This window comes from Apteryx rowi, unplaced genomic scaffold (assembly GCF_003343035.1).
Source record: "Apteryx rowi isolate R43461 unplaced genomic scaffold, aptRow1 scaffold_113, whole genome shotgun sequence".
NCBI lineage: Eukaryota > Metazoa > Chordata > Aves > Apterygiformes > Apterygidae > Apteryx > Apteryx rowi.
Genome location: NW_020447342.1, coordinates 1,967,234 through 1,991,469, shown reverse-complemented (window position 1 = coordinate 1,991,469; position 24,236 = coordinate 1,967,234). Strand labels below are relative to the sequence as shown.

Here is a 24,236-nt window from a genome sequence, read left to right as displayed (position 1 = left end):
GCGAGAGCAAGACACTGCTGACATCCTCCAGAATCTGACAGGCCGCAATATATCAGACTATCTAGTGAAGACCTATGCGCAGATCATTGGGAAAAGGTACCTGTTGAACACACCTTCTCCCTTCCCTGCCCACCAAATGCTACTTGCTATCAATGGGATGCTGCACCGCTCAGGCAAAAAAACCCTGGGCAACCCAAACTCTTCAGCAATGCTTCAGACCTTCTTGGCTCCTAGGACTGTGCTGATCCACAGCTCAGGCATGTTTCTGCTTTGTGCTGATGCAGTGGCAGCTCTCAAGGGATGTCCTGGGGCTTGTAGGCAGAGTGAGGGGAAAGTCTGGAAGCAAAGCCGAGGGATTACATCAGAGAGGAGTGGTGGGATATATGCCTGGTGTGAGGTGCTATTGATTTTTTTTTTTCCTGGGAGTGTCCCTGCAGTGCTGGTGGGTCTGCCTGTCCTCTTGCTCCACRTATAATACATCTGCTTTCTTTTCTGTCTCCACAGCTTAAAGAATAAGATCTGGGTGAATGAGTTCAGGTGAGTTACTTCCTTTTCTTCAGCCCATATGTATCTGCTAGCCCTTGAGCATTGCATTCCGCAGGATGCTCAGGTCAAACACCACCCACCCGCCCACACCAGCATAGCTGGCTGTAAATAGCTTCTTTTGATGAGACCTGAAGCCTGTACAGAAATTTCAAAATCACGATGAATTTCTCACAAAGTCTGGAGAAAATAAGCACTAGAATAATTGATGGCTCCCAATTGTTGAGTGTTTGGGGAGCACTTCTGAGAATAAACTGGGACAAACCCAGGGCCCATCACTGCAGAGCCTGCCTGCCTTGCACAGAGAGCAGAGCAGGCTTGCAGGACCAGCTTGCAGGTATGCTGTCATGGGAGGTGCTTTTCGCCAAGCAAGAGCAAGCAGGGAGATTTCCTGCTCTGTCCACACAGGGAACACAGGACAGCCACATTCATTGAGTGCGATCTGTGCTGTTACAGGCACCACACAATGTAATCTCTTGCCTAAACTGGGTGCTTAACCCCAGCAATATAAGGAGTAGGAGACAGCGGGGCTAAGAGGCAGTGTGGGAAAGGGAAGCTAGCCATTTTTGTAAGAGTGGGCCACTGACCTTGGATATAGTGCAGGAAGATGACAGATCTGAGGAGGGAGGAGAAGTGGCCTTTTCTGGAGGTCAGAGTGTATTCATATCTGTGCTTCACCCTCTGTCTCTACCATCAGGTATGGTGGCTTTTCCCTGGGAGCCAGCAGTTCCCTTATGCTTCCTCCAAGCCACGAAGTCACTGATGCCATTAAACAAGTGAAGAAAATCTTGGAGCTAGCACAGGTGAGCAGCTATCCCTCATAAGCCCAGATTGCACAAAGGTGGCAAAATCCTGTTACTTGGGAGATGGCTTGGAAACTGTAAAAATGAGAAGAGTGTGTGTGTTAGCAGTGCAATGGCTTCCCTTCAGCCTCTTTGAGCTGGGGCTCCCAGGCTGGTGTTTGGGATCAGCAGAAGGCTTGGGGACCTGCTCAGCTGAGACTTGCACAACCCACATTGCTGATGTGGATTTTGCCAACACCAGTTGCAAGTCAATGGAGATTACAGCCCCAGGACAGGGCAGCTTGCTGTCTCAGGATCTATTGCCAGCTCCACTGAAACCTCAGTTCGGCCCTTCTGTGCTGAATTTATCTGGGCTCAGAAGAGAATTTGGGCCACTTCTTTCTCCTGAATCTGCCTCCAGGCTGTAATGTCTCTGGAGGTTGCCCTCCTTAACAATTGCTGCCAGGGGAGAAAAAGTAAACCTCTCTTACCACTGGGACTGCAGAGAGAAGCTGCGGCTTCTTAGCCATGTTGCTCCCTCTGGCTTGGAGAATCCAGGCTGCAGAATAGAAAGAAACCTGTGTCAGAGTCATGTAAAACATCGCGTGACCCCAGACTCCAGGACCTGCAGCAAAGGTGCTCTCAGAGAGGAATTAACTGTCTCTTTTGGTGTTGTTTGCAGGGAAGTTCTGGAGATCGGTTTCTCAACAGCTTGGCAAGTTTCATGAAAGGGCTGGATACAAAGAACAATGTAAAGGTAAACCACTCTACCCCCACTGCTGTGCCTGCTATTTGAAGCTCTGGTAGCCTGGAGTTATTTTTAGTTAGCAGTGTCCCAGGAGTTTGTCTTGGGCAACTGTGCAGGCCAGAGCTGTTTGCGTTTAAGTTGTTTGCTTGCTAGAGGAGCAAACGCAACTTGTGTTCTTGCATGGAGTCCCCCTGGAGCCATTTCTCCTTTGGAGTCCAGCCTTAAGTCCCAGCAGCCAAAGGGATTTCTGTGCTCGATCAGGACGCCGGGGCGTCCTCTTTCCTCCAGCAACCTCTTCTGGTCATTGGTCAGACTGTATGTCCTGACCCTAAGCAAACTGTAGCTAGAAGGAAGTGGAAGAAAATGATATATCTTCAGTAGAGGAAGGGATGCTCTGCAGGGTTTGGGAGCCTGTTGGGTAGCTGCTCTGCCTGGTGCCTTTCTGATGCTGATATGATGGTTTGCAGGTGTGGTTCAACAACAAGGGCTGGCATGCCATCGCCTCCTTCCTGAATGTGATAAACAACGCCATCCTTCGGGCCAACCTACAGCAGGGCAAGAACCCCAGTGCTTATGGGATCACTGCCTTCAACCACCCCCTCAACCTCACCAAGCAGCAGCTCTCTGAAGTGGCCCTGTAAGTCCTGATGTGAGCACGGGTGGGTTGGGGCTCATCAGGTGACATGGGGAATGCCATAGTCCCATTACAGACCCATTGGTGGACATTTGGCGGCATGTGTTATTTAGGCTCTACCATACTGGCCTTATTTGCTGTGGTTTGGGCAGGCTGCAGCACATGCTATTGAGCTTTTGCTGTTGAACAACACTGCTGTTAAACTCTAATATTTAGGTATTCCCATCACTGGGAACTCTAGTTTATCCCTGATCTCTCAAGGGAGCTGACAAACCAAAGCACAGAGACACCACTGGCTTTGCCAGGGCTCTAGAAATCACTCACGGTTTCTGGTAGTTGGTGCAAATACAATCAGCTTTGTCAAACAGCCTGTCCCATTGCTTTACAACCTCTGCATTCTCTGGTCTTCAGTAGTTTTCCTCCAAGGAGTCAGAGATGCTTGTAGACAAGTCAGAGATGTTTGTAGCCAGTTCCTTCCTCAGTGGTCACAGAGCTAAAGGGAACCTGTTTGCTGTGTAAACGTGGCTCCCTGTTTCTTACCGCTGTGCAAGCTTTCTGCTGCCTCTGAGCCCCTCTAAGCTCTCTGTAATTTTTAAGAACCAGCGTAAACCCCTGATGTTCTCCTTGAGGAATTTCAGCTGTGTAACCCCTCCTTTCTCTCTCAGCCATATCCAGAAAGGCTGGAGGAACCTGGACTCACCAGGGAAACGGTCATCTCTTGTCCCAAGGTGTCACAACTTGACTAAAAGCCATTGATGGGTCCTGTTCAGTTTTGTCCACTGTCCTACCCTAGGAGGCATGCAGTAATGCACAGGGCTTACTCCATGCCACTGAGGCATTGACTAATCCACTACTGTCACAACCTGGCTCAGGGCTCATAAGCTATGTATGTATGTAGGTACATCCTTCAAATCTTCTAGCAGAGCAGTGGCAGATGAGAGGCAGAGATACCTTTAAACTGAAAAAAATACACATTGGGGGAAATAAAGTAACAGAGGGTGGTGATAAGAAAGACAGGAAGTGGAGTGTCATGCTCAAGTCACCAACTGAAGATCTCCAGGTTGTGGCATAGTCCTTGAAACGCCAACAGGCTGTGCATGTTCCTGTTGTTATACAACCAGAGAACAACTCTGCAGTTAACATGGTCTGGTGCCATCATCCTTCACCTTGAAAAATAGGGGTAGCAGAAGTGGATCCACTTTCTGCCCTGCCCTGCATGAGCTGCCTTGCCTCATCTCAAGGAAGACAGCACCAGCATATGAGCAYTTTGCTTCTGTTCTCTTTTGTGCAGGATGACCACGTCCGTGGATGTCCTCGTCTCCATCTGTGTGATCTTTGCCATGTCCTTTGTTCCTGCCAGCTTTGTGATCTTCCTCATCCAGGAACGTGTCAGCAAGGCCAAACACTTGCAGTTCATCAGCGGTGTGAAGCCAGTGATCTACTGGCTGGCCAACTTTGTCTGGGATATGGTAAGGGCTGGACTACACTGTGTGACTAGGAGACAGGATAACTGATCTGAGGGCTGGACAGGAGAGGCCGTTTCACGAAGGGCGCTGTATCTTCCTCTGAGAACAGTTAGGTCTGAGGAGGAACGTGGTTCGCTTCAGGATGGTTAAGGAGATGGAGCGTTTCTTTCTCTGTGCAACTGCTCGGCTTTGGCGTAAGCCAGGACAGCTACCACAGCTGTGTCCAGTGTTCTGTGGGCATTTAAGCATGCATACTATTTATAGGGGTACTGAAAAGCAAGCATTTTCTCCTTCAATGTAAATATCATGGTGAGGAATGCATGGTATGACAGTACAATTGGTGGAGGCTAGTGAAGGAACTGAGATGTGAATCTGAGTACCAGTTACGCTCCCGAACTGCTGGGAGATCTCAAGGTAGGCTTTTCTTCTCTGCATCTGTCAGTTTTCCCTGAAGCACTTGTGTTTTCATTTCCAGTAAGGCTGTCAGGACAGGGACTGTCCTCCACTCTGTTTGCAGGATGTCCACTGCACTAAGGTGCAAAGTGCAGTTGGAGCTAGTGGGCACTACATTAGTGCAGAGGGTAACAGCTGTGCTTATGCCTTCTGCATGTACTTTCTTAAGGCAGTGGTTCACCTCAGTGGGACAAGGAACGTGAGTCAGAGGATGGGGTGACTGTAAGCTTTAAAATAATGATCCTCCCAAATAATATTTGCTTCTATAGCCACTTGTTCTGTTCTATTCAAAGCAGGGTTTTGCAATCTGGTGTCCAAAACCTCTGTGAATCTACTGACTACCACTAGAGGGACCAAAAAATGCAAATGCACGTATAGTATAGTACACTGCAGTTTACATGCATGACACTCCTAAGAGAGTCTCCCATTGGAAGCAGTTCTGAAAACACTGAAGAATGTTGAAAACCACTGATTCGGGGAAGAAAGATACTTTTGATTTTGTCTTCTGGAATCAAATGTGAAGCTATTATCTTTCACCTTCCAGTGCAACTACATTGTTCCAGCGACTCTAGTTATCATCATCTTCATCTGCTTCCAGCAGAAGTCCTATGTGTCCTCCTCCAACCTGCCTGTGCTGGCTCTTCTTTTGCTTCTCTATGGGTAAGGGACTTCTCACAAGCCTGATGGGGAGGCACTTAGACTTGGAAAGTGCTTGTCTGATGTTGCTGCCTTTCCTTTTGTCAGGTGGTCTATCACCCCTCTCATGTACCCAGCCTCCTTCGTGTTCAAAATCCCCAGCACAGCATATGTTGTACTGACCAGTGTGAATCTCTTCATTGGCATCAACGGTAGCGTGGCCACCTTTGTCCTGGAGCTCTTCACTAATAACGTATGTTTCACCATAAGCTTGTCACTGCCTGTGTCACCAACAGCTAGTTCCATGTTGGTGCCATGTTGCCCTTAGCAGCCAGTTCCTCAGCAAAGCTAGTCCCCAGCTTGTACACACAAATTAACGTAGGGGTTTAAACTAGGTTCTGGTGGAAATGGGTTAAAGTCCACTTCAGCAATGTTCACAGAATGTTTGAGGTTGGAGACACCTCTAGAGATTGTCTAGTCCAGCCTCGCTGCTCAAAGCAGGGTCAGCTAAAGATGGTTGCCCAGGACCTTGTTCAGTCAGGTTTTGAGTATCTCCAAAGACAGAGACTTTGCAGCCTACTTTCTGGGCAGCCTGTTCCAGGGTTCAATCACCCCTAGAGTAAAAAAGGGTTTTTTTCTTATGTTTAAAAGGGATTTCCTGTATGTTCTTCATGAGGGACAGTCTCTGTCTACTGCAGGCCATTTCAAGCATTTGATTTAGCTGCCCTCAGTTGTGCCTTCAGAGGTGGATACCTCTCCATTGACTGTGTTGGGAACATAGGCACCTCACTTGATTTTTTTCTAAGGCCAGATGCCTAATGAGGATGGTGCAAATTCCCCTCATCCCTGTATGCAACATGCTTATCAGGACTCATTTGGCACATATTGGTGGGGAGTGCTCTGTGTGGAGATGGGGTGAGGGACCCTGTGGGACTAACCTGTCTGTTGCACCACTGGGTGTGAGGGTGAGGAGGTAGTACCTGGCAATGGTCCCTTCTGTGCCAAGGCTTGTCTTAGCTCAGTAAAAACATCGGCATGCTTGAAGATAAGTGGCCTATAAGAACAGAAGCCCTTCTTCAGGCTGCTCTTGGTCTGATCTGTGGGATGAGTAGTTAACAAAGCCAACACACGTTTGCTTGGAAATGGGAGACAAAAATTGGAAGAAAACGAAGGAGGAGGGTTAGGGCATCACATATTGACTTGACATTAGCTAGGAAAGGGACTACCCACAGCCACTGAGATGGCCAGTCTGTGCAAGCACAGCTTTTTTCCTTCTCCTCAACCTGTGGCTTTTCTGCACATGTTCTTCATTTGTAGAGTGTGCCTTTTAGACTGTGAGCATTTGGAGGGATCTCTCCTTTGGTGTGGTTTGTTTGTATTAATAGCATCCTGAGCGGAGCAAGAACAGCACTGACTGTCCAGAGGAGCCCTTGCACTGGCTCTTGGGAGAGCATTTTTAATCCTTGAGTTTTTGCTGGATTGCAGTGTTGGAGTGGTCATTCACAGCCTAGGTCACACTAGGCAGATGCTGGCTGCTCCCTGTTGAGATGGCTCACTGACTGACACTTGGTTTTGTCTTAACAGAAGCTGAACAACATCAATGACATCCTGAAGTCGGTCTTCCTCATCTTCCCCCACTTCTGCCTGGGGCGGGGACTCATTGACATGGTGAAAAACCAGGCTATGGCTGATGCTCTGGAGAGGTTTGGTAAGCAAAGTTGTGTAGGACATACACAATGAACTGAACAGAACAGAGAAAGGCCAAGTCTGCCCCAGACGAGCACCACTTGCTCCTCTGAATTAGAAGTAACTGAAGGTGCTCAGTTTGCAGCAGAGATTTGATCAAAACTGGCAGGTCTTCACATCTGTCCCATTGAGGTTATTATGAGGACTGAAGAGAGTCTGGCAGTTAGATCCCCAGAATTTTGAGTTATTAGAGGCATTAATTAAAAATATATTAAGTAAACTACATGGATGAGATTATTAGGCCGAGCAGAAGAAGTGACTGAGATTCTGGAGAGCTGGATTTTTTTCTGGGCTTTATGGCTGGTGCCAGGCATAAGTCAGTCTTCTGTGTTTCACTACCCTCTACAGAAGGTAGGCCAGCTTTTCTTTGGCAGACCAAATTCTCTTGGCCTGAGTCACCTCTTCCTAAGAGTCAGTCCCAGTCCCAACTTCACTACAGTAAGAAATATGCATCCAGCCACAACTGGGCCCATGTATGGCCCATTACACTTTCCTCCCATGCGCCGCTCTGCAGTTTTCTCAGTGCCCAGTGTGGTGATCTCTGCAGGAAGAAGTGCGAGCCCATGGCTCTGAAAAGGTGACCGTGCTCTTTGTCTCACCTTGGCAGGAGAGAATCGTTTTGTGTCTCCTCTGTCGTGGGACCTTGTGGGGAGGAACCTCTTTGCCATGGCAGTGGAGGGCGTAGTCTTCTTTGTCATCACCGTGCTCATCCAGTACAGGTTCTTCATCAAACCCAGGTGGGTTGTTCTGCTCCACTTTACCACTGCAGGCAGAGGAAGTTTTCCTTAGTGTCTGCCATGAACTACGGAGGCTCTGTCTTCTTCTGTTAATGCTTCATCATGTTGCCCTCTGCAGGCCTGTCTATGCCAAGCTGCCTCCTGTGAATGASGAAGATGAGGATGTAACCAGAGAGAGACAGAGGATAATTAGTGGAGGAGGACAGAGTGACATCTTGGAAATCAAGGAGCTGACCAAGGTGACAGCAAAAGTTCTGCATTTGTCTCCAAGCCTTGCTGGCACAGACCCATGCAGTTCGCCATGGGCCTCATTCAGAGGAGTTTAGTGGGATCAAAACTGGAACATGTTTGGAGTGTTGAATATGTATGGTTCCATAGTTCTCTTTTCCCCTGTTGTTCTCATTTTTTTTTCTGCTTTCAGATTTACAGAATGAAGCGAAAGCCAGCAGTTGATAGGATCTGTGTTGGAATCCCCCCTGGAGAGGTAAGCTTATTTGTCAGACTCATTGCCTTGGTGTTACTGTAGTATCTAAGAGAAACAAAAAGAACAGAGTAGAGCGAGATCAGAAATTGATGATCAGCTTACAATGAAGAGAATGGCCTGGTAGTTTAAGCAGTTTCTGGGTCAGTCCCTCTCTTATTTTAAAGAGGATACTGAATTCCTCAGTGTCTGGGACCAGAGGCCAAATAATAGCACCCTCCAGCGTTTGGCACAGATACACTCTGGTGGCACTACAGCAGTGCATGGGCTCACAAAGGTGGCAGCATAGTTCGTTTCTTCTCCCAGTCTAAACATTTATGCTTGAAATGAGAGGTCAGAAGTTTATTCTGAAAATGTGCTGAAGAGGAACCTTTGAAAGCTGTGGGAATTCAGGCTTCTCTGGACTCCCTCCAGCTGTCCTGGAGGTTGAGCTTGTTCCCTCCTATCTTGTGCATCCCAGTCAGTGATGGAAACTCTGCAGTTGAATCCTGTTCTCAGACACACTGTGTTCTTCTACATCCCTAGTGCTTCGGGCTCCTGGGAGTAAATGGTGCTGGCAAGTCATCCACTTTCAAGATGCTAACTGGTGATACAGATGTGACAGGAGGAGAAGCTTTCCTCAAAGGAAACAGGTGAAAGACCATGCATCTTTCCTCTGCTTTGTGTCAGATAAAATCCTCGGCTGTTTTCTCCTCCAGCTTTCACAGCCTTTCTTCCACTTCCAGCAGGTATAAACTCTGCCACACTTTTGCCTTTTTGAACTCTAGGCATCTGCTTCAGCTCTTTACGGAGTCTGGTAAAGTACTTCAGTTGCTTTGGAAAATGGATTTAATCTGATAGTCACTTTTGAATACCTGCACCCGTCATGTTTAAAGGTCACATTTTAAAACAATYAATTTGGCCCATACTGACTTTTAGGATCCCGTATATATTTTAGTCCGGGGATTCCAAAACCACCAGTTCATCTTCTTCCTTTTATTACCTAAAATGGCAGCATGCACTTTGTAAAATCCTAACAAAGGTAGTTTTTCTCTTACAGTATCTTGTCCAACATCCAAGAAGTCCACCAGAACATGGGCTACTGCCCACAGTTTGATGCTGTTAATGAACTGCTGACTGGGCGAGAACATCTGGAGTTCTTTGCGCTCTTGAGAGGGGTTCCAGAGAAAGAAGTCTGCAAGGTAAAGGAGATGGAGAGTGCAGACCACCCCYGTGTCCCGTCATTCCTGCTAACATGCACCCTCCCTGGGCACACACACAGTGCAGTGATGGTCTGGGCAGCTGATGAAGGTATCAACTGGTGAAATATGGCCCCCTTTTCTTACAGGGCAAACTGAAGTTGTGGCTCTGATTTTTTTTCAGTGCTGCCTAGCAAAGTGTACTAGATGGAAGGGCAGATATTTTGGGCCATGCATTCTCTCTCTGGATGCACTTTCGCACTGAACAATTTGTTTTCTGTAGAAGTTTAAGGGCTGGGGAGCTGCAATTCATGCTGAGCCTCATTCACTATCAAGAGTTAATTCCCCAAAGTAATAGGGAAAAAATGCATAATAGAACATAACAGAAGCCTCACAGTGGCTGTTGTATCTTTCCAAGTGATCCCACTGTATCATTAAAATAACTTCTGTTTCAACATCCAGCATGGGGTTACACTGAAGAGTCTTTAGACCATTAGTAATGATCACTGCCAGTATCATATAGCTCCCTGCTCAGTGCTGCTTTCTTGAGCTGACAGCAGTTTTCACCATCTCCATGCTGGGCACTGCAGAACATGAACTGCTGTAGAAAGGAAGGTGACATCTGCACCCAGTGCTTTGGTGGGGCCAGACCTGGTGCCTGTGGTATGCCCAGGTAGTGAGAGTCCCTCTACGAAACTAGTGATGGGTGTAAGCTGCAAGCTCCATGAGGGCCATGGGCATCTTCCTCTGTGCTACATTCCTGCAAGCCCCATGTGAAAAGGGCCCTAGTGCCAAGTGTGATGATAGTAACTGAATCGCCTCTGTTCAATGCTTTTCAGTGTCTTGGGCAACAGTGCCTGACTATTGGCAGATTTACTAATACGGCTGAGTGACGAACCAGATCCTCCTCGCCTGCCCRCAGGGCTCAGGAGCACAGTGGAGTTGCCGTGTGTCGGCAGTGACTGTGTGCCTCCTGCTAGCCCACTGCAACTGGAAAGCTAGCTGAAGCCAGCGTGAGAGAAGCTGTAGTTACGCATGTGCTGCGAGGAGCACTATGCTGGTAGCTACCATGGTTCAGCTGATGTGCAGTAACTCATCAAGCTGCAGCCATCTGGGCACCCAGAGGCAGGATTTTGTGTATCCTGGTCTAAAAGTGAACAAGGTATTTCAAAACCCAGATCCATGCCAAATTAGCACCCGGGGTGAGTGGCCCTTCCCCAAAATCTTGTAAAGCCAAAGCTTATAAGGAAAACCACGCTGCAGAGATGCTGCTGTGCTCGGTTCCAGGGGGTGTTGTGCTGTCTCTTGCAGGTTGGCGAATGGGCAATTCGGAAACTGGGCCTTGTGAAATATGGAGAAAAATATGCAGGGAACTACAGTGGGGGGAACAGACGCAAGCTCTCCACAGCGATTGCCCTCATTGGGGGACCACCTGTGGTATTCCTGGTGAGTTTGCAAGATTTGCATGTTAACATTTTCCACTGAAAAGCAGAARTCAGGTTTGAGTGAAGACTGGATACTTGATGGCCAGTTAACATTTAAATACATCATTAGTCACTTAAACGTAAGCAAAGAATATATGCAGCTAAAGATTTCCTGTTTAAATGTAGGGTCAAACTATAGCATGCCTCCAGGCTTCTATTCCTGCAAATTTGCTGGGGAAGTGGGGGGCTCAAACATATTGCCAAACTACCAACTATTATAGCATCTTCAGCAACTGAGCACCACTGTTAGGATTTCYGTACTTACAAAAAGGTACAGCTTTCCAGAATTTTTAGTTTTTATGATGCAAGCAAATCTTACTGCCCACAAGAATCAGCCCAGTGTTTCTAATAATTCCATGAAGGTTGGAAATAGAGGTTTTATGATTCTTTGGAAAAACATAAGGATTACTAAAGTTCATAGTATAGGAAAAATAGTCTAATCATCTATTTAAACTTCAGCTAATTGAATTTGACTTGTTTTAGAACTGGATATTTCAACATGTTGTAATTGCAGAATAAGCAGTACTTCTCAGTTCTTACATAGATGCTACCTAATTTAAAATTTGGAGCATAAATTATTTTTCCATTCTGGAAAAACAAGAAGAGAAGTACTCAAACTTGTTTCTTATGTTCAAGTTCTCCAGTATGCATAATGAGAATGGCCAAGTCAGAGATGGGGGTATTTACCAGTAGAGTGTAACAGCATGACCTGATTTTTCATGCCTGTTTTGCAGGATGAGCCGACAACAGGGATGGATCCCAAAGCGCGCCGTTTCCTATGGAACTGTGCTCTGAGCGTCATCAAGGAGGGGAGATCAGTGGTGCTCACATCCCACAGGCATGTAGCAACCTGGTTGTGTCGTACCCCTGCTGTTCCATCTACTGGGGCTGCATGCTGAATTTGGTTCAGCTGCTCTGCTGTTGGGTGCTGCCTGCGGTGCTAATGAGGTTACTTCTGCTTACAGCATGGAAGAATGCGAAGCCCTGTGCACGCGAATGGCGATAATGGTCAATGGGCGGTTCAGGTGCCTGGGCAGTGTCCAGCACCTAAAGAACAGGTAACTTTTCTTTCCACTTACACCACAAGTTGTCTCCATTTTTAGGGCAATACAAACAGATCAGTCTTATTTTCACACACAGATTTCCATTGCTTTTTGGCTAAAGAAAAAGCTGCAGGATTTTAAGTTGTGCTTCTTTTTCAAARCCACTTACCTAAACTGTGCTGCCCCTCTTGTTTGCAGATTTGGAGATGGTTACACCATAGTGGTGCGAATTGCAGGGGCAAACCCAGACCTGAAGCCAGTTGAGGAATTCTTTGGGCTTGCCTTCCCTGGAAGTGTCCTGAAGGAAAAGCATCGGAATATGCTTCAGTACCAGCTTCCTTCTTCACCATCTTCCCTGGCCAGAATATTTAGCATCCTCTCCCAGAACAAAAAGAGACTCCACATAGAAGACTACTCCGTTTCTCAGACCACACTTGACCAAGTAAGTTTCTAGTAGCCTGTGTGCCAAAACTCCTTCCAGTAGAATAGGAATAAATCCAGCAACTTACTGGCCCTATCTTATAAAAGCATTTCAGCAAAMCAGAATCTAACCTTTATGCCTAAACAAAGGGATGATTTAGGCATGAGCAGGTAAGCCAAAATCTTTTAAAGACTTGTATGCTGCAACATCTTTGGGAATTCTTTGTGTACTCTGGGCTAGATTTTGTTTAAGTTTCTTTATTCCCCCAGAATGGCTATTATTGAATAGCTCTTCAAGCCCGCCCTTTATCCCTGTGTTGATCATTTTGTCTGCCAGTGAAGACAATGCAAATTTGTCAGAATGTGAACACAGATAAGTTACCACAGAGAACTAATTTAYACTAACTGCTGGCTCTTTTCCCACAGAAAACTTAGGGTAACTTGAGAAACTTTCTTTATGATGATAAGAAATTTCCCCTCCTTTATCACATGATTAGAAGATTTGTAGGCAGTTGCTTTGGAGTATTAGATAATACTGCAACTTGTTTATGGGACCAAAACCCTATTAATTTCAGAGGCAGTACTGAACCCCAGGACTAGTCCAGAAAGGCCCAGTGTATAAAATGCCATGAATTAATCAAAATCCAGAGTGATTTGTGACGTGGCCTTTTCTCTTGTAGGTATTTGTAAATTTTGCTAAGGACCAAAGCGACGACGACCACACCAAGGACCTGTCATTGCACAAAAACCAGACCGTGGTAGATATTGCAATCCTTAATTCCTTCCTGCAAGATGAGAAGGTGAAAGAAAGTTGTGTGTGAGCCAATTTCAGCAAAGAAATGATGAGCAGAATGCAGACTTATTTTGCCTGGACATGATACTCCCAAGGAAGAAACTAGCGGAAGAGAAACTGGACACTCTACTGATAACCATTCAATGCAACGCAATTCAATGCAATGAAAACAAAATTCCATTACAGAGGCCGTGCCTCGTGGAGTCGTTGTCTTGTACTGTTCTCAAGTGAAAGACTTGAAGTTAGCTCATTACAGTATAACTCTGTGAAGCTGTGGTAAAGCACCCACCAGATGCTGTGGGCTTTCAACCATACTGTATCTTGTCCTATACAGTATATTTTTCCTAGGTTTGCAAAAATAGTTCATTGAGGAATCATGGCCAGTGGTTATTTATTGATATTTTAATGACATGCATGTTTTACTCTTTAAAACATTCATGTCAGGAATGGGGATTACCTGGTGCTATATCCATTGCTGGCAATGAATGCACCAAAACAGTCAGTGGCAAGAAAAGTCACCAAACAACACAGTGTTGTGGCCTTATTTTGTGAAAAGTGACCTGACCAGCTGCTTTTCCTGGACTGGTGTAGGTCATATGGGGATAAATCTGAGGCCACAAAGCTGTACTGTGCAGATGGGTTGTATGGACATGATAGCCTGTCTCTTATCATCTACTTCAGTGAGTGGTGATATGCAGAACTGTGAACCCTGCAAATGCACAGGATTGTCCCACCAGCATCAAAACCAATAACCTATTCTGACTAGGTTTTTGTGTAGTTAAGTACTCTCCTGCTCCTTTTGAGGTACTGCAGCAGCTGCATGAACACCTAGTGGAAGGAAGTGGGTGACAAGCAGATCTAGGGTTTGGACCACAGCAGCAAACTCACTGGTTGTACAAGCTGCTAATGCCAAGAGCAAATGCTAAACCATGAGACATCACTCAGATATGTAATGTGTGCTCTTTAACCCCTGCTTTGCACCAGAAAGGTACCCATCATCTGAAGTTATTGCTTAGCACAAGTATGTTGCCATTTCTGGCTTTGCCAGATAAAACTAGAAACAAGATGTAGATTTTTTTTTTTAACAGTATTATTTATATGACTTTAAATAGGTAGGTAGCTTAATTAGGGATTTAAAGTGCTTTCAGTTGATCTTTGTAGCCACAGTATTTCTTTACATTATGCCTGCAATGCTATGCTCTCATTCTCTCCATTCAGTGATAGCTACGTTCATGATCTGTGCAAGTTCCAGACTCCAGCAATCAACCACTATCTGGAATTACTGTAAGTTGTTCACCCAAAATTTTCCTACTTGGAAACTGGTATAGCATTAGATTAATGTGCAAGTTTCTACTTCTGTAGTGCAGTGTAGTTTCAGTCATCAGGTGATCCCTCACTGGAGAATATACCCTTGTTCATGTGAGAAACTGTTTCAGTAAAATTTCCTTTGAAGAACAAGGTAGTTCAAAGTAGTAGTGCAATTACAAGTAATAGTAGTATAATTACGTTGATTTTTTTTTAAGTTTTACAAAGCCAGAAGAATATCAGAGGGGAGACTGTGGTGAGGACAACCAATTCTTGTTTATCTTGTACAACAGTCATGGGGGAGTATGCTTTCATTTTTTGCTTATGAGCCCCTCCGTGTTGCTTCTACATTCAGAAATACGTTCAGTAATGTGGTTTGAACCCAACAGCAGTTCCTGGGTTATCCCAGTACGTTATGWCTCTGCCTTTTCAAGTTCCACACTAGTTCTTAATACTATCCACCACGAATATGATTCACTGACCATTTTCTTCTCTAAATGCCTGCAGCAGCCCAGCAAACAGTGAAGGGCTGGAATGAGCCTGAAGAAGAGTAATTACGTATTTCTGGATATACTTGGTAACACTGACCAATTCAGCATTTTTAATACATAAATAGTTAAATATTTTTGCACAAGTCCGCAGTCCCCACCTGATCCTATCTTGGGATAAAGTATGAGCTTATTACAGCTCTACTAAGTGCCTTTTTCATACTTTTTTTATTTTTTTTTATCTGTAGAATATATTGCTAAGGGAGAGAGAAAGGAGAGAAATGGGGATTGGTATACCTCGTTTAAAGCATACTCTGTTACTACCTTTATGGCATCCTCACCCCACGATGATGAGTCATGAATACGCCAGACTTTCAACCATTACTAAAYGGTTGGGCTAATCCTGCAGCTGTGACTTCTCTTTCATAGGCTGCCTGCTACAGTATCAGTGAAACAAATAGCATGTATTGAAGATTTATCACTGCTAAAATCGTGATCACGAATCAGAATGAAGTCACAATCTCTGCATAGAGACTGAAATGAAGAGCTTAAGTTTTGCAGAGCACAGAACTAGCATATGTAGAAAGAGAATGAGTTATCGGAGGATTCAGATTGGGTCCTAAAAGGGCTGTGGGCTCTTTGTAACTGCTCGTGTAAATGATTAATTTAGCAGGAAACCAACAATTGCAATATAAGCCTTTTTCTTTAACCTGCCAAAAAGAGATTCTTAATTCCTGTTGCCCTGTGATTGTCAAATTCTGAACTATTTCATGACTCTCTGGTCCCTTTTGTTTTTAGCCGTACTGAACACAGCATAATCCAGTTCTCACGTGCTGATTAGTTACTGAAAATTTCTGACAACCATTCCCCTACCCTTATAGTTGTGCATCAGGAAAAATCAGTTGAGTCACATGCAGTATGATTATGAACCACTCTTGATAATGAAACTGCACTGAGGTGTTAACTTATTTTAAACATTGTTCCTGTTGAAATATTGCATCCCTCTGTTGAAATATTGCATCCCTCTGTTGAAATATTGCATCCCTCTTTGTAGTACATTTGTATTTCAGTAAGGAGTTGTATTTTTCCCCATGGTTAAACTATCACTTTGTGCTTATCCACCCCCCTTGAATTATAGTTGGTCCTTCATTCCAAGCACTTTATGCTATCTGTAATGGGATCTATTTTTGCACTGGAATATCTATTAACTTTGCAAATCTAGAGAGATTTCACAACTGAAATTTCTGAGTTAAATCCTTAAATGGACATTTTCATTAAAAGCAGAAAAATATATATTTGTATTTGCTAATAACTGTTTATGTGAAGTATTAAAAGGCACTCTAATTGCCTTGTATTAAGTCAAAAAATAAAGCTGTTATGGCACCAATGGTCTCTAAAGCGTCACTTATATAATCTACTGAGGAGTGCTGTTAGAAGCCTTTTGTCTTTGCTCYGTTTTGATGTGAACTTTCATGCATAACATACAAGCAAGTTCCGTTATCTTCATAAATTAGCATGGGCTACATCCTATTTTCGGGTGAGATGGTGCAAGATTTGAAACAGAAGCTTGAGTTTTATTTTCTGAAGTTATTAAATAAAAAGGCCTTCAACAAACCCTGAAGAAGTTAGTGATTGGTGTAACTGTCAGATCCAGCTGCAGAGTTTCTAAACACCACACAGCTGATTGGATGTTTAAGTCCAAAGTTAGGTACCTGCCTCTGAATATTTCCATCACAAAGGCACAGCAAGCTGCAAATGTACTAAAAGTACTCTATACCTGTTTTCAGTGACAGAGGAAAACGTATGTTTGAGTAAAAAGACTGAAATATCCTAAGCCTTAGGTAGTATCAAATTAAAGGAAAATCCCTCAAATTATTACTATACTGACTTTGAATAGCAGGTTACAAGTGAAAGAACAACCGTCTGATTCCTCAAAGGAGAACTTATTCTAATATTCTGACCCCCTGCCTGCCTATAGTCCTACTATTAACCAGTCACGCTTCCAGGATCAACCAGTTCTTAAAGTTATGGTTTTCAGCAAAATTCATCTTGAGATAAGCTAATTAAAACTTCCTGATTTTTCAGTTTTAGTGTAGTGTCCAGCTTATGATTCAGGTTGTRCTTGATTTTTCAGCCTCTTGTGCTAAAAAGCATATCAACTGTGGTATAAAACACCCTGAGTATTCTTCATCTTAAACAGCAGTGACACAGAAAATACTAGTTTTACTAAAAACTTTTATATTCTATGCTTTTAGTAAACTTTGTTTCAGTAAAAAAATTTAATATAAGCAATTCCTTTGGTGCATTAGTGTGCAAGAAAAAAATCTTACTAGTACCCTGTGCCATTTTGTCCATGCTTGTTTAAAAAAATCTTTTAGTTGACTGCCATAAGGTCACGTCCTGAACCAACTGGTACACAACTGGTTATAGTACTGCACACAAAATGCCAGTTTGACTTCTCAGCCCATGTGCCCCCTGCCCTGCTGCTGCTGCTCTCTCTAGCATATCAAGGGACAGCTTACTGTCTCTGAAGCAGCTATTGTCAAGATTGTTGGTGACCAAAATATAAAACCTGCAGGATGCCACACTTTGAGAATAGGTTTATCATTTTGCATTTTAAAGAACAGTAAGAGTCTTAGATGTAAACACTAAGAATTTGTGCTTTACTCAAATTTATTTGGCTTTTAACAGTCTGGCAAAAAGTATTTCAGAAAATGTAAGCATGTGTATACCAGCTGAGCTTGTGATACATATTTAAACATAAAGGACCAATCATTTTTAGCACATTAAACAAGTTTTAAAATAGCTAAATTATTGTTTGTAATCTACAGTTTTGAGAAAGCATTTGCTGAATACAAAATGAAAGAATTGAAATGACCTAAAATTAGCTAGTAGATAAATGTTCATCAGAACACCGCCTAACCAGTTTTACTGCATGATTTCTTGGACATAACTCCAATTGCATCAAATTTTAAACTATTAAGAATTGATACAAAACATCCCATTGAAATGGTCAACATATAATACCATGGATACAATGACAAGTGGGAGCATTCCTTCTTAAGCCAGTATGTAACAACCAAGATGTAACAATTACAAAAGTAACCAAAATACATTAAGGAAATAGTATTGCACAGTTGTAACCTTGGAAAAGAGCATGCTATGTTATAGCTCTGATTAGTGATCTTGCTATACAGAATTAAGAAGCCAGGGGCTAAAATAAAGGATTTGCAGAGTGAGTTTCATGCCATAACTGATATGACTTGAATTCCTATTGGTGGATCTAGGGTCATCACAATAAACTCTTCTCTTTGGCATTTTACTAATTTACATTGCCAGAGATCTGTGTTTTGCATTCACATATTGTAATCTGAAGAACAACTGGCTCAGTTCATAAGGGTATGAAGTTCATAAGGGTATGACTTGCTGATGGCACTTCTGTCTTGTCTTTTCTGCCACTGGTTACATCATTTAGTAGAAGGCTACTTCAGTGGTGAACACGGCAGAGGAACCAGCAGCATATTTTGCTGGGACTCCAAGAATCTGACACTTTCCCGCACTGAAATTAAATACAYATTTAATTAAGACAGAAGTAGTAAGAGGAATAATATTTTTCATAGCATACGTGCAAAACTTGGTTCTCTAGAGTCTCCTTCTCTTACCAGCTGCTACCACTCTGGCATCTTCATGGGCTTTGTGCCTTCCTGCTGCCCGGTTGTCTGGACTCTCATTCCACCAGACCACATGGACTGAGAAAACAGGAATAGTAGTCAGTTGAATGCTATTACTGTTAAGTTACAATACAATATGTATTGCAGGTCTGTCTGCCTTCAAGTGTTAGCTGCCTTGCATCTAACAAAAACAATTCATCAGGCAAGCATTTTGTGAGCCAATCCTTTGCTGAGATTTTAAAGTTCRACTCTTTAATATCGTCTGAGAATCTTTTAACACAGCACCACCCTGCCTAAGCCTATAATCCACCACACAAAGCTGAGTTCAAGGACTGTTTACAGGACTTTGGGGATCCACATCAACATTTTATCAAGCCAGCCAGTCCTCAGCCAGGATGACTGTTTGCCCCTCTGTGCCAAAGTCTGTGTTAGAAATTGATCAGTACTTGTACCTGTATTAAGTAATCCATATTCTGTGTGGAAAACACCGATCAGCTTAGTGTAGCCTGTGTTGATGTGAGCATTTATTGCAGCTCGAAAGGCTTCACCCCACAGAGCTGGTCCACCAGGTTTCATCTGAAAAGTAACCCATTCGTATACTCCTGGAGAAAAAGGCAAAGACGACTTCGAGTAAGGAAGTACAAATTAACATGCCAATTCTCAAACAGTCTTTCACAGTCATGAAATTTATTTTGAAACTGGTACAGCAATTCCATGCCATTTGGGGATAAGCAGACCAAGAAACTGCTGCTTGATCCCAGCGTCTACTGCATCTCACAGGTCCTGGTGTCACAAGAAAAAAAGGAAGCTGCTGTTTAATTGGAGTTATTTCRTTGTTAAATGAAAATACAGCTACCAAGAGGATAAAAGGCTTCACATGAAGCCCAACTTAAAGGCAAACAGTTGCTGAAAATCTGGGGAGAATTAGACTTCTTTGCCGAAACCACAAATACTTATACACCTTTGTGGGTTTTGGATGGCTGAAGGCTGAACTAGGTAAGATGACGTTTTTCTAAGGCTCATGATAGCTTCTGTAATTGAAGTTATTTATGACATTATAAACCCCTTTACACAGTGGCAGTATCAGTCACACCTGAAGCAACAATCAGTATACCAGGACTAGCTTATCATAGCTGCTCTGCCAATCTGCCTGGTTTGTAAAGAAATCGCATGATTTGCCAAAAATGCTAGTCCCAATRCAAGATGTTATCCGGCTCATTTCTGTTCAGGTAGTTACTACAGACCACAACCACTGACACTTTAAGAAAAAACAAGACAACTGACATAGGGCAGTTCTTTTGGTTTCATTCTTCAATGATGGACTAGAGAAAAAAAACAGGAATGAGATATTTGAGTAGTCAGCCATCCRGTTTTAACAGAAAATTGGACTGCTAGTGAATTCAGTTGTAACACAGGATAAAAATCAGAATCTCAGGGAAACAAAGAACAAAGATTATTGTATGTATGCACATGCCGAGTGCTAAAGCAGGACAATTCTGACATGATTCCATTTAACAGCAACCACAGATTCTGTGTGTTTTCATAAACGGGTGAATAGTCAAAAGTGTTAATATGTCTGCTACAGAGAAATTAAAATACATAAGAACAGGAAAATACACACCTAAACCTAATCTACAATTTACAATGTATGTTTCACTTGCACATATCTTTAAATAGTAGGTTTAACTGGGGCTTTTTTGTTTTTCTTAAAGCTATCACACAGAAGAAGGAATAACAACAAACCAATTAAATTAATGAAAGAAAAACCTCTGTGAAATAGAACATATTTTTTTTAATATCTCCAGGAAATGCCTTCTCACTGATGGATGGAAGTTAGGAATGACAGGTCAAAATACTACTACAGRACAGCCTTTTTTTAACTGTTCACTTAAGCAATTCACACATTTCTTTACAACCCGAACAAACAGGGCTCTGGCCAGTTACTGACATATGCTTCTGTATAAAATCTTTCTTAGAAACTTTGCACCTCATCTCCATTATGTCACCTTTTTCACATGGAAGTATGTATATGCTCTTGTTACATAAAGGGTTATAAAAAGATGTAATATTCAGTTTAAACGTTAAGCCATTTTGTGTTAGTCAGTCAGCATCAGTAACTTAAATCAATAAAACAGAAGATAAGCTCACCCCCTTCTTTTGGAGGCTTCCCAAGTTGACACCAGGGTACCAGATAAGCAATTTCATTATGTTGTTTTTCTACAATGGCAAGAGCTGGAGAGATGAACTTTCCCTGCCAATCTTTGTCATTGGCTATTGCAGTCCGGACTGTTGTTCTGTGGGCAAAATTATCTGCAAGAAAGGAAAAAAAAAAATTACGTTCATATACCTGCACTGAGTTCTGAAAAATGCGTTATGTCACATCAGACTCAAGCCAAATGTTTATTACAAGGAGGCAAGCTGTGCATTAGCAAGTTTGAAGTTGCTGTTTTTAAGCAGATTAGCTTGAAGTAAATATTTTAAGTTTCCTTTAAACTCTGAAAAAATCTTAGCTCTCAAATTAAGTGGTTTCAAGCCAAACCAAATTTACAAGAAAAGTTTATAAAAGCATTGAAATATTTTAAGTGATGTTACTGTTAAGAAAAATTTATATGTGATATTTGCAGGGACTACTGGATATGTGGCAACAGTTACCAAGGATAAGGGGGTCTGAAGGAAGTGCAGTGGGCAAGAAGTGAAGTGGAAACTACAATGAAGAAAGTATGGTAGTCTACCTAGATAACTTTTTTAAATGCTTAGTTTTTGCTTATGTAAACTGACATTAAAATGACAAATGTAGAAGTAATGTTTGTTCTCTATAAAAAGCTATTACATGCCAGGACACTACACTTTTGCATTTTTTTAGATTGAAAACAACAAATGTATAGAATTCCTTCAATGAAGAGCCACTGAATTTGAATTGCTTAGGCTGTAACAAGAGCTTGTGCAATATGTTTATGCACATAGCTTTCAATAATAGGATTAGGGAAAAAAATCCAGCATCTGAGAATGGGAAGAAGCTTAAGAAGTATCAGTATTTTGGGACTGAGAAAAAAAATACCAGTTATTTTAAACTATTAAAAAGATATAAGCAGGACTCTGATGAAATAAGGAGAAAGGATGTTGTACCTTAAACATAGAAACATTATCAGGAAATCAACAAATAAAATTCGTAAGATTTTTCTCAGTTTTCCAATTTAAAACCATCTAAAAGACTAACAAAAATGGTTTTAAGAATTAACCAAATAAAGAAAGAAACAGTAGAATGAAGATAAAAAGCTTCTGAGAAGCTGGAGGATGTGTTACTCATAGGTGCATTGAAACTCGTAACATTCTGGTATACAGATGGTGGGTTCCTTCACTGCTTCAGGGAAAAAGAGGTGAGTAACAGTGAAAATGCTGAATTTCAAATAATAGATTGAGGAAATCAGGAACAAAACTCTTTCTGTCTTGGTACACAAACATACCCTAAATTACACTAGGTACAAAAACAAAGGATCTGGGCATGGCTTCCCATCTCTCCATAACCCGGGGTTGAGTCCCCTAGTGCTCCCAAAAGAGCACAAGCCAGCACATCTAGTTTGTCACAAAACTGGAGCTTTTCTTGGTTAGCAGCACYTTCCAGGATGGCACTGACTCCAACAACATAAAAAGCCGATTATACCTTAAGAAGCCTGTTGCTACTATGGCTGAAGCAGCAGCAAAAGGTCTGGTGCACTCTGACTATCAGAATCGGTGGAGCAGCTTGCTGACCCTGCACATCGCAGCTTGGGGAGGCATTTAGGCACAACAAGTTTTTCTCAAAGCAGGCCTGGGGTAAGCACTCTCCTCCTGTCTGCAAGTGCAGGGGGCACAGGAGAGCAGAACAGTGTGAAGGGACGTAGAGCCTACCATACTTCCAGATATGGACAGCCTTATTCATTGCTCCCAGCTCCGCAGCCCAGAATCCCACCAGCTCAGAATGGGCTGTGCGAAGGTGAATGTGCTGATTGATCATCTCCACAAACTCCTTCATCTTTGACGGCTTAATGTCATAGGTGCGAATTTCGTAGAAAATGCCATTATCTTGTCTGGGCCCTGTAGCAAGGGATGCATATACCTAAGAGAAAATGTTAAGAAAAATAACTAAAAATAATTTTCAAGCCAGAAAACCATCTTCTGGCTTACTGCTAGATTTCAGTATTTTTGTTAAAGGAAGAAGCTGATGGTGGATTTYTTTACAGGGGGCAGGGAGGGGTGAGTACCAAGAGATCTCCATTGCAAGAGTATATCTTGTCACTTTTCCCTTTGGAAAGAATCCCCATGTGCATTGCATGCTGCAACTACTTTTGGCAGTGCAACAGCAAGTCACCTGATGGGCCTGTTATTTGTCATATTAAATTGTTTAGTTATTAACCCATTACAAAGCAGGATTTTTCTTTTTCATACCCCTTCCTCTGGAAGCCAGGAATACGATACAAAAAGTCATATTAATAAAAGAGTCAGTAAATACATTATTCAAAGGCGGGGCTGCTGGTGCCACCAAAGCACCTGCTCTGCTGGGAATATCCTGCACAGAGCCACAATGAACCACCTTCAAACTGCCCACCCCAGTGAGGGAGTAACCATTCACACCAGTGAATGCCTCTGAGATCTGTCTCTGGGATGAAAAGGTGCAACAGCACTACATTCCAAGATTCAATCCAAACCCTAAGAAATGGGAGTAGGACAAGTGGCTGCCAAGAATATCTATTTATTCTCATTACTTTCTGCAGAACAAGCTCTTGCACAGCTGCTTTTGGATGCAAAAGCAAACAAAACTTGCTGGTGTTTGCTCCACTAAATATATATAATTTTTTAAACTCTCTGATTTAAAAGCATACAAAGAAGCTATTTCTTCATATCTTTTAATAGTTTAATATAGAGTAAAACAGAAGCTGTTATTATTTCTGCTCAAGAGACAGTGTGACAAATAATCAGTTTGATACTTCTAATTTACAATTCTATATTAAAAATATCCTTCCTTTGGCATTTAATACTTCACCAGACTAAATTAGATTTTTACTAATGCTATAAAACATGACCTATAACCAGCTATTGCAATCTGTTTGCTAACTACAGTCTTAAATCAGTATTAGCAATTTACATATTTTGGCATAAAAAGAAAAGTTTCAGCTGCTTGAGAAAAGAYTGAATTCTTCTAGCAAAAGACTGCTGAATTCTGCATCTTTGCCCTTACTGGCASCTTCCTAAAGGCTGCTCCAGAACAGTATTTCCATTCATGCAACATAAGAACCCTCCAGAAGTCCCAGAATATGCTTATTTTTACAACTCCCTTAACAAACTGGGAAGCATTACTTGCTTCTCAAGGAAAACTAGAAAAACTGTGGCCAAACCAAAGCTTTGGCCTTAGCCCGTATTTACACGGAGGTGGCTGTTGGATGGATTTTGGACCTGCCTTATTTCACAAGCATCAGCACCGTGCCTACCAGACAGCACATTCCCTGAAATACCAAGCAACCAACACCAAAGGCTTTATTTCCTAATTAAATACTATTTGGAATTTTTTGCATGTCCTGCGAAGAGCCAGGGGCACGTGCCTCCATGCAGACTGCCCGCCCCGCCTCCCTGCCCAGGCCCCGCCCCCTCAGG

The 24,236-nt window shown here is 42.8% G+C and overlaps 2 protein-coding genes across 2 annotated transcripts in view; one reads left to right on the top strand and one right to left on the bottom strand.

The window, feature by feature from the left end:
• Positions 1-16,324, top strand: part of ABCA1 (ATP binding cassette subfamily A member 1) — an 82,584-nt gene extending 66,260 nt beyond the window's left edge. The window contains exons 30-48 of the mRNA XM_026078663.1: positions 2-96; positions 505-537; positions 1,241-1,346; positions 2,008-2,082; positions 2,541-2,710; positions 3,999-4,176; positions 5,171-5,286; positions 5,371-5,515; positions 6,847-6,970; positions 7,616-7,745; positions 7,864-7,984; positions 8,167-8,229; positions 8,752-8,858; positions 9,266-9,407; positions 10,716-10,850; positions 11,623-11,726; positions 11,854-11,946; positions 12,130-12,373; positions 13,032-16,324. Coding sequence (XP_025934448.1) covers positions 2-96; positions 505-537; positions 1,241-1,346; positions 2,008-2,082; positions 2,541-2,710; positions 3,999-4,176; positions 5,171-5,286; positions 5,371-5,515; positions 6,847-6,970; positions 7,616-7,745; positions 7,864-7,984; positions 8,167-8,229; positions 8,752-8,858; positions 9,266-9,407; positions 10,716-10,850; positions 11,623-11,726; positions 11,854-11,946; positions 12,130-12,373; positions 13,032-13,172 — 2,322 coding nt within the window. The 3' untranslated portion in view covers positions 13,173-16,324. The remainder of the gene's footprint in view (position 1; positions 97-504; positions 538-1,240; positions 1,347-2,007; positions 2,083-2,540; positions 2,711-3,998; positions 4,177-5,170; positions 5,287-5,370; positions 5,516-6,846; positions 6,971-7,615; positions 7,746-7,863; positions 7,985-8,166; positions 8,230-8,751; positions 8,859-9,265; positions 9,408-10,715; positions 10,851-11,622; positions 11,727-11,853; positions 11,947-12,129; positions 12,374-13,031) is intronic.
• Positions 16,325-17,577: 1,253 nt separating this feature from the next.
• NIPSNAP3A (nipsnap homolog 3A) lies at positions 17,578-23,117 on the bottom strand. The gene is made up of 5 exons (XM_026078714.1): positions 22,497-23,117; positions 20,757-20,918; positions 19,061-19,210; positions 18,600-18,686; positions 17,578-18,496 (listed from the first exon to the last, which is right to left on the bottom strand). The coding sequence occupies exons 1-5, from the start codon at positions 22,618-22,620 to the stop codon at positions 18,420-18,422; spliced, it is 600 nt and encodes a 199-aa protein (XP_025934499.1). The 5' UTR covers positions 22,621-23,117; the 3' UTR covers positions 17,578-18,419.
• Between the last annotated feature and the right edge of the window lie 1,119 nt (positions 23,118-24,236).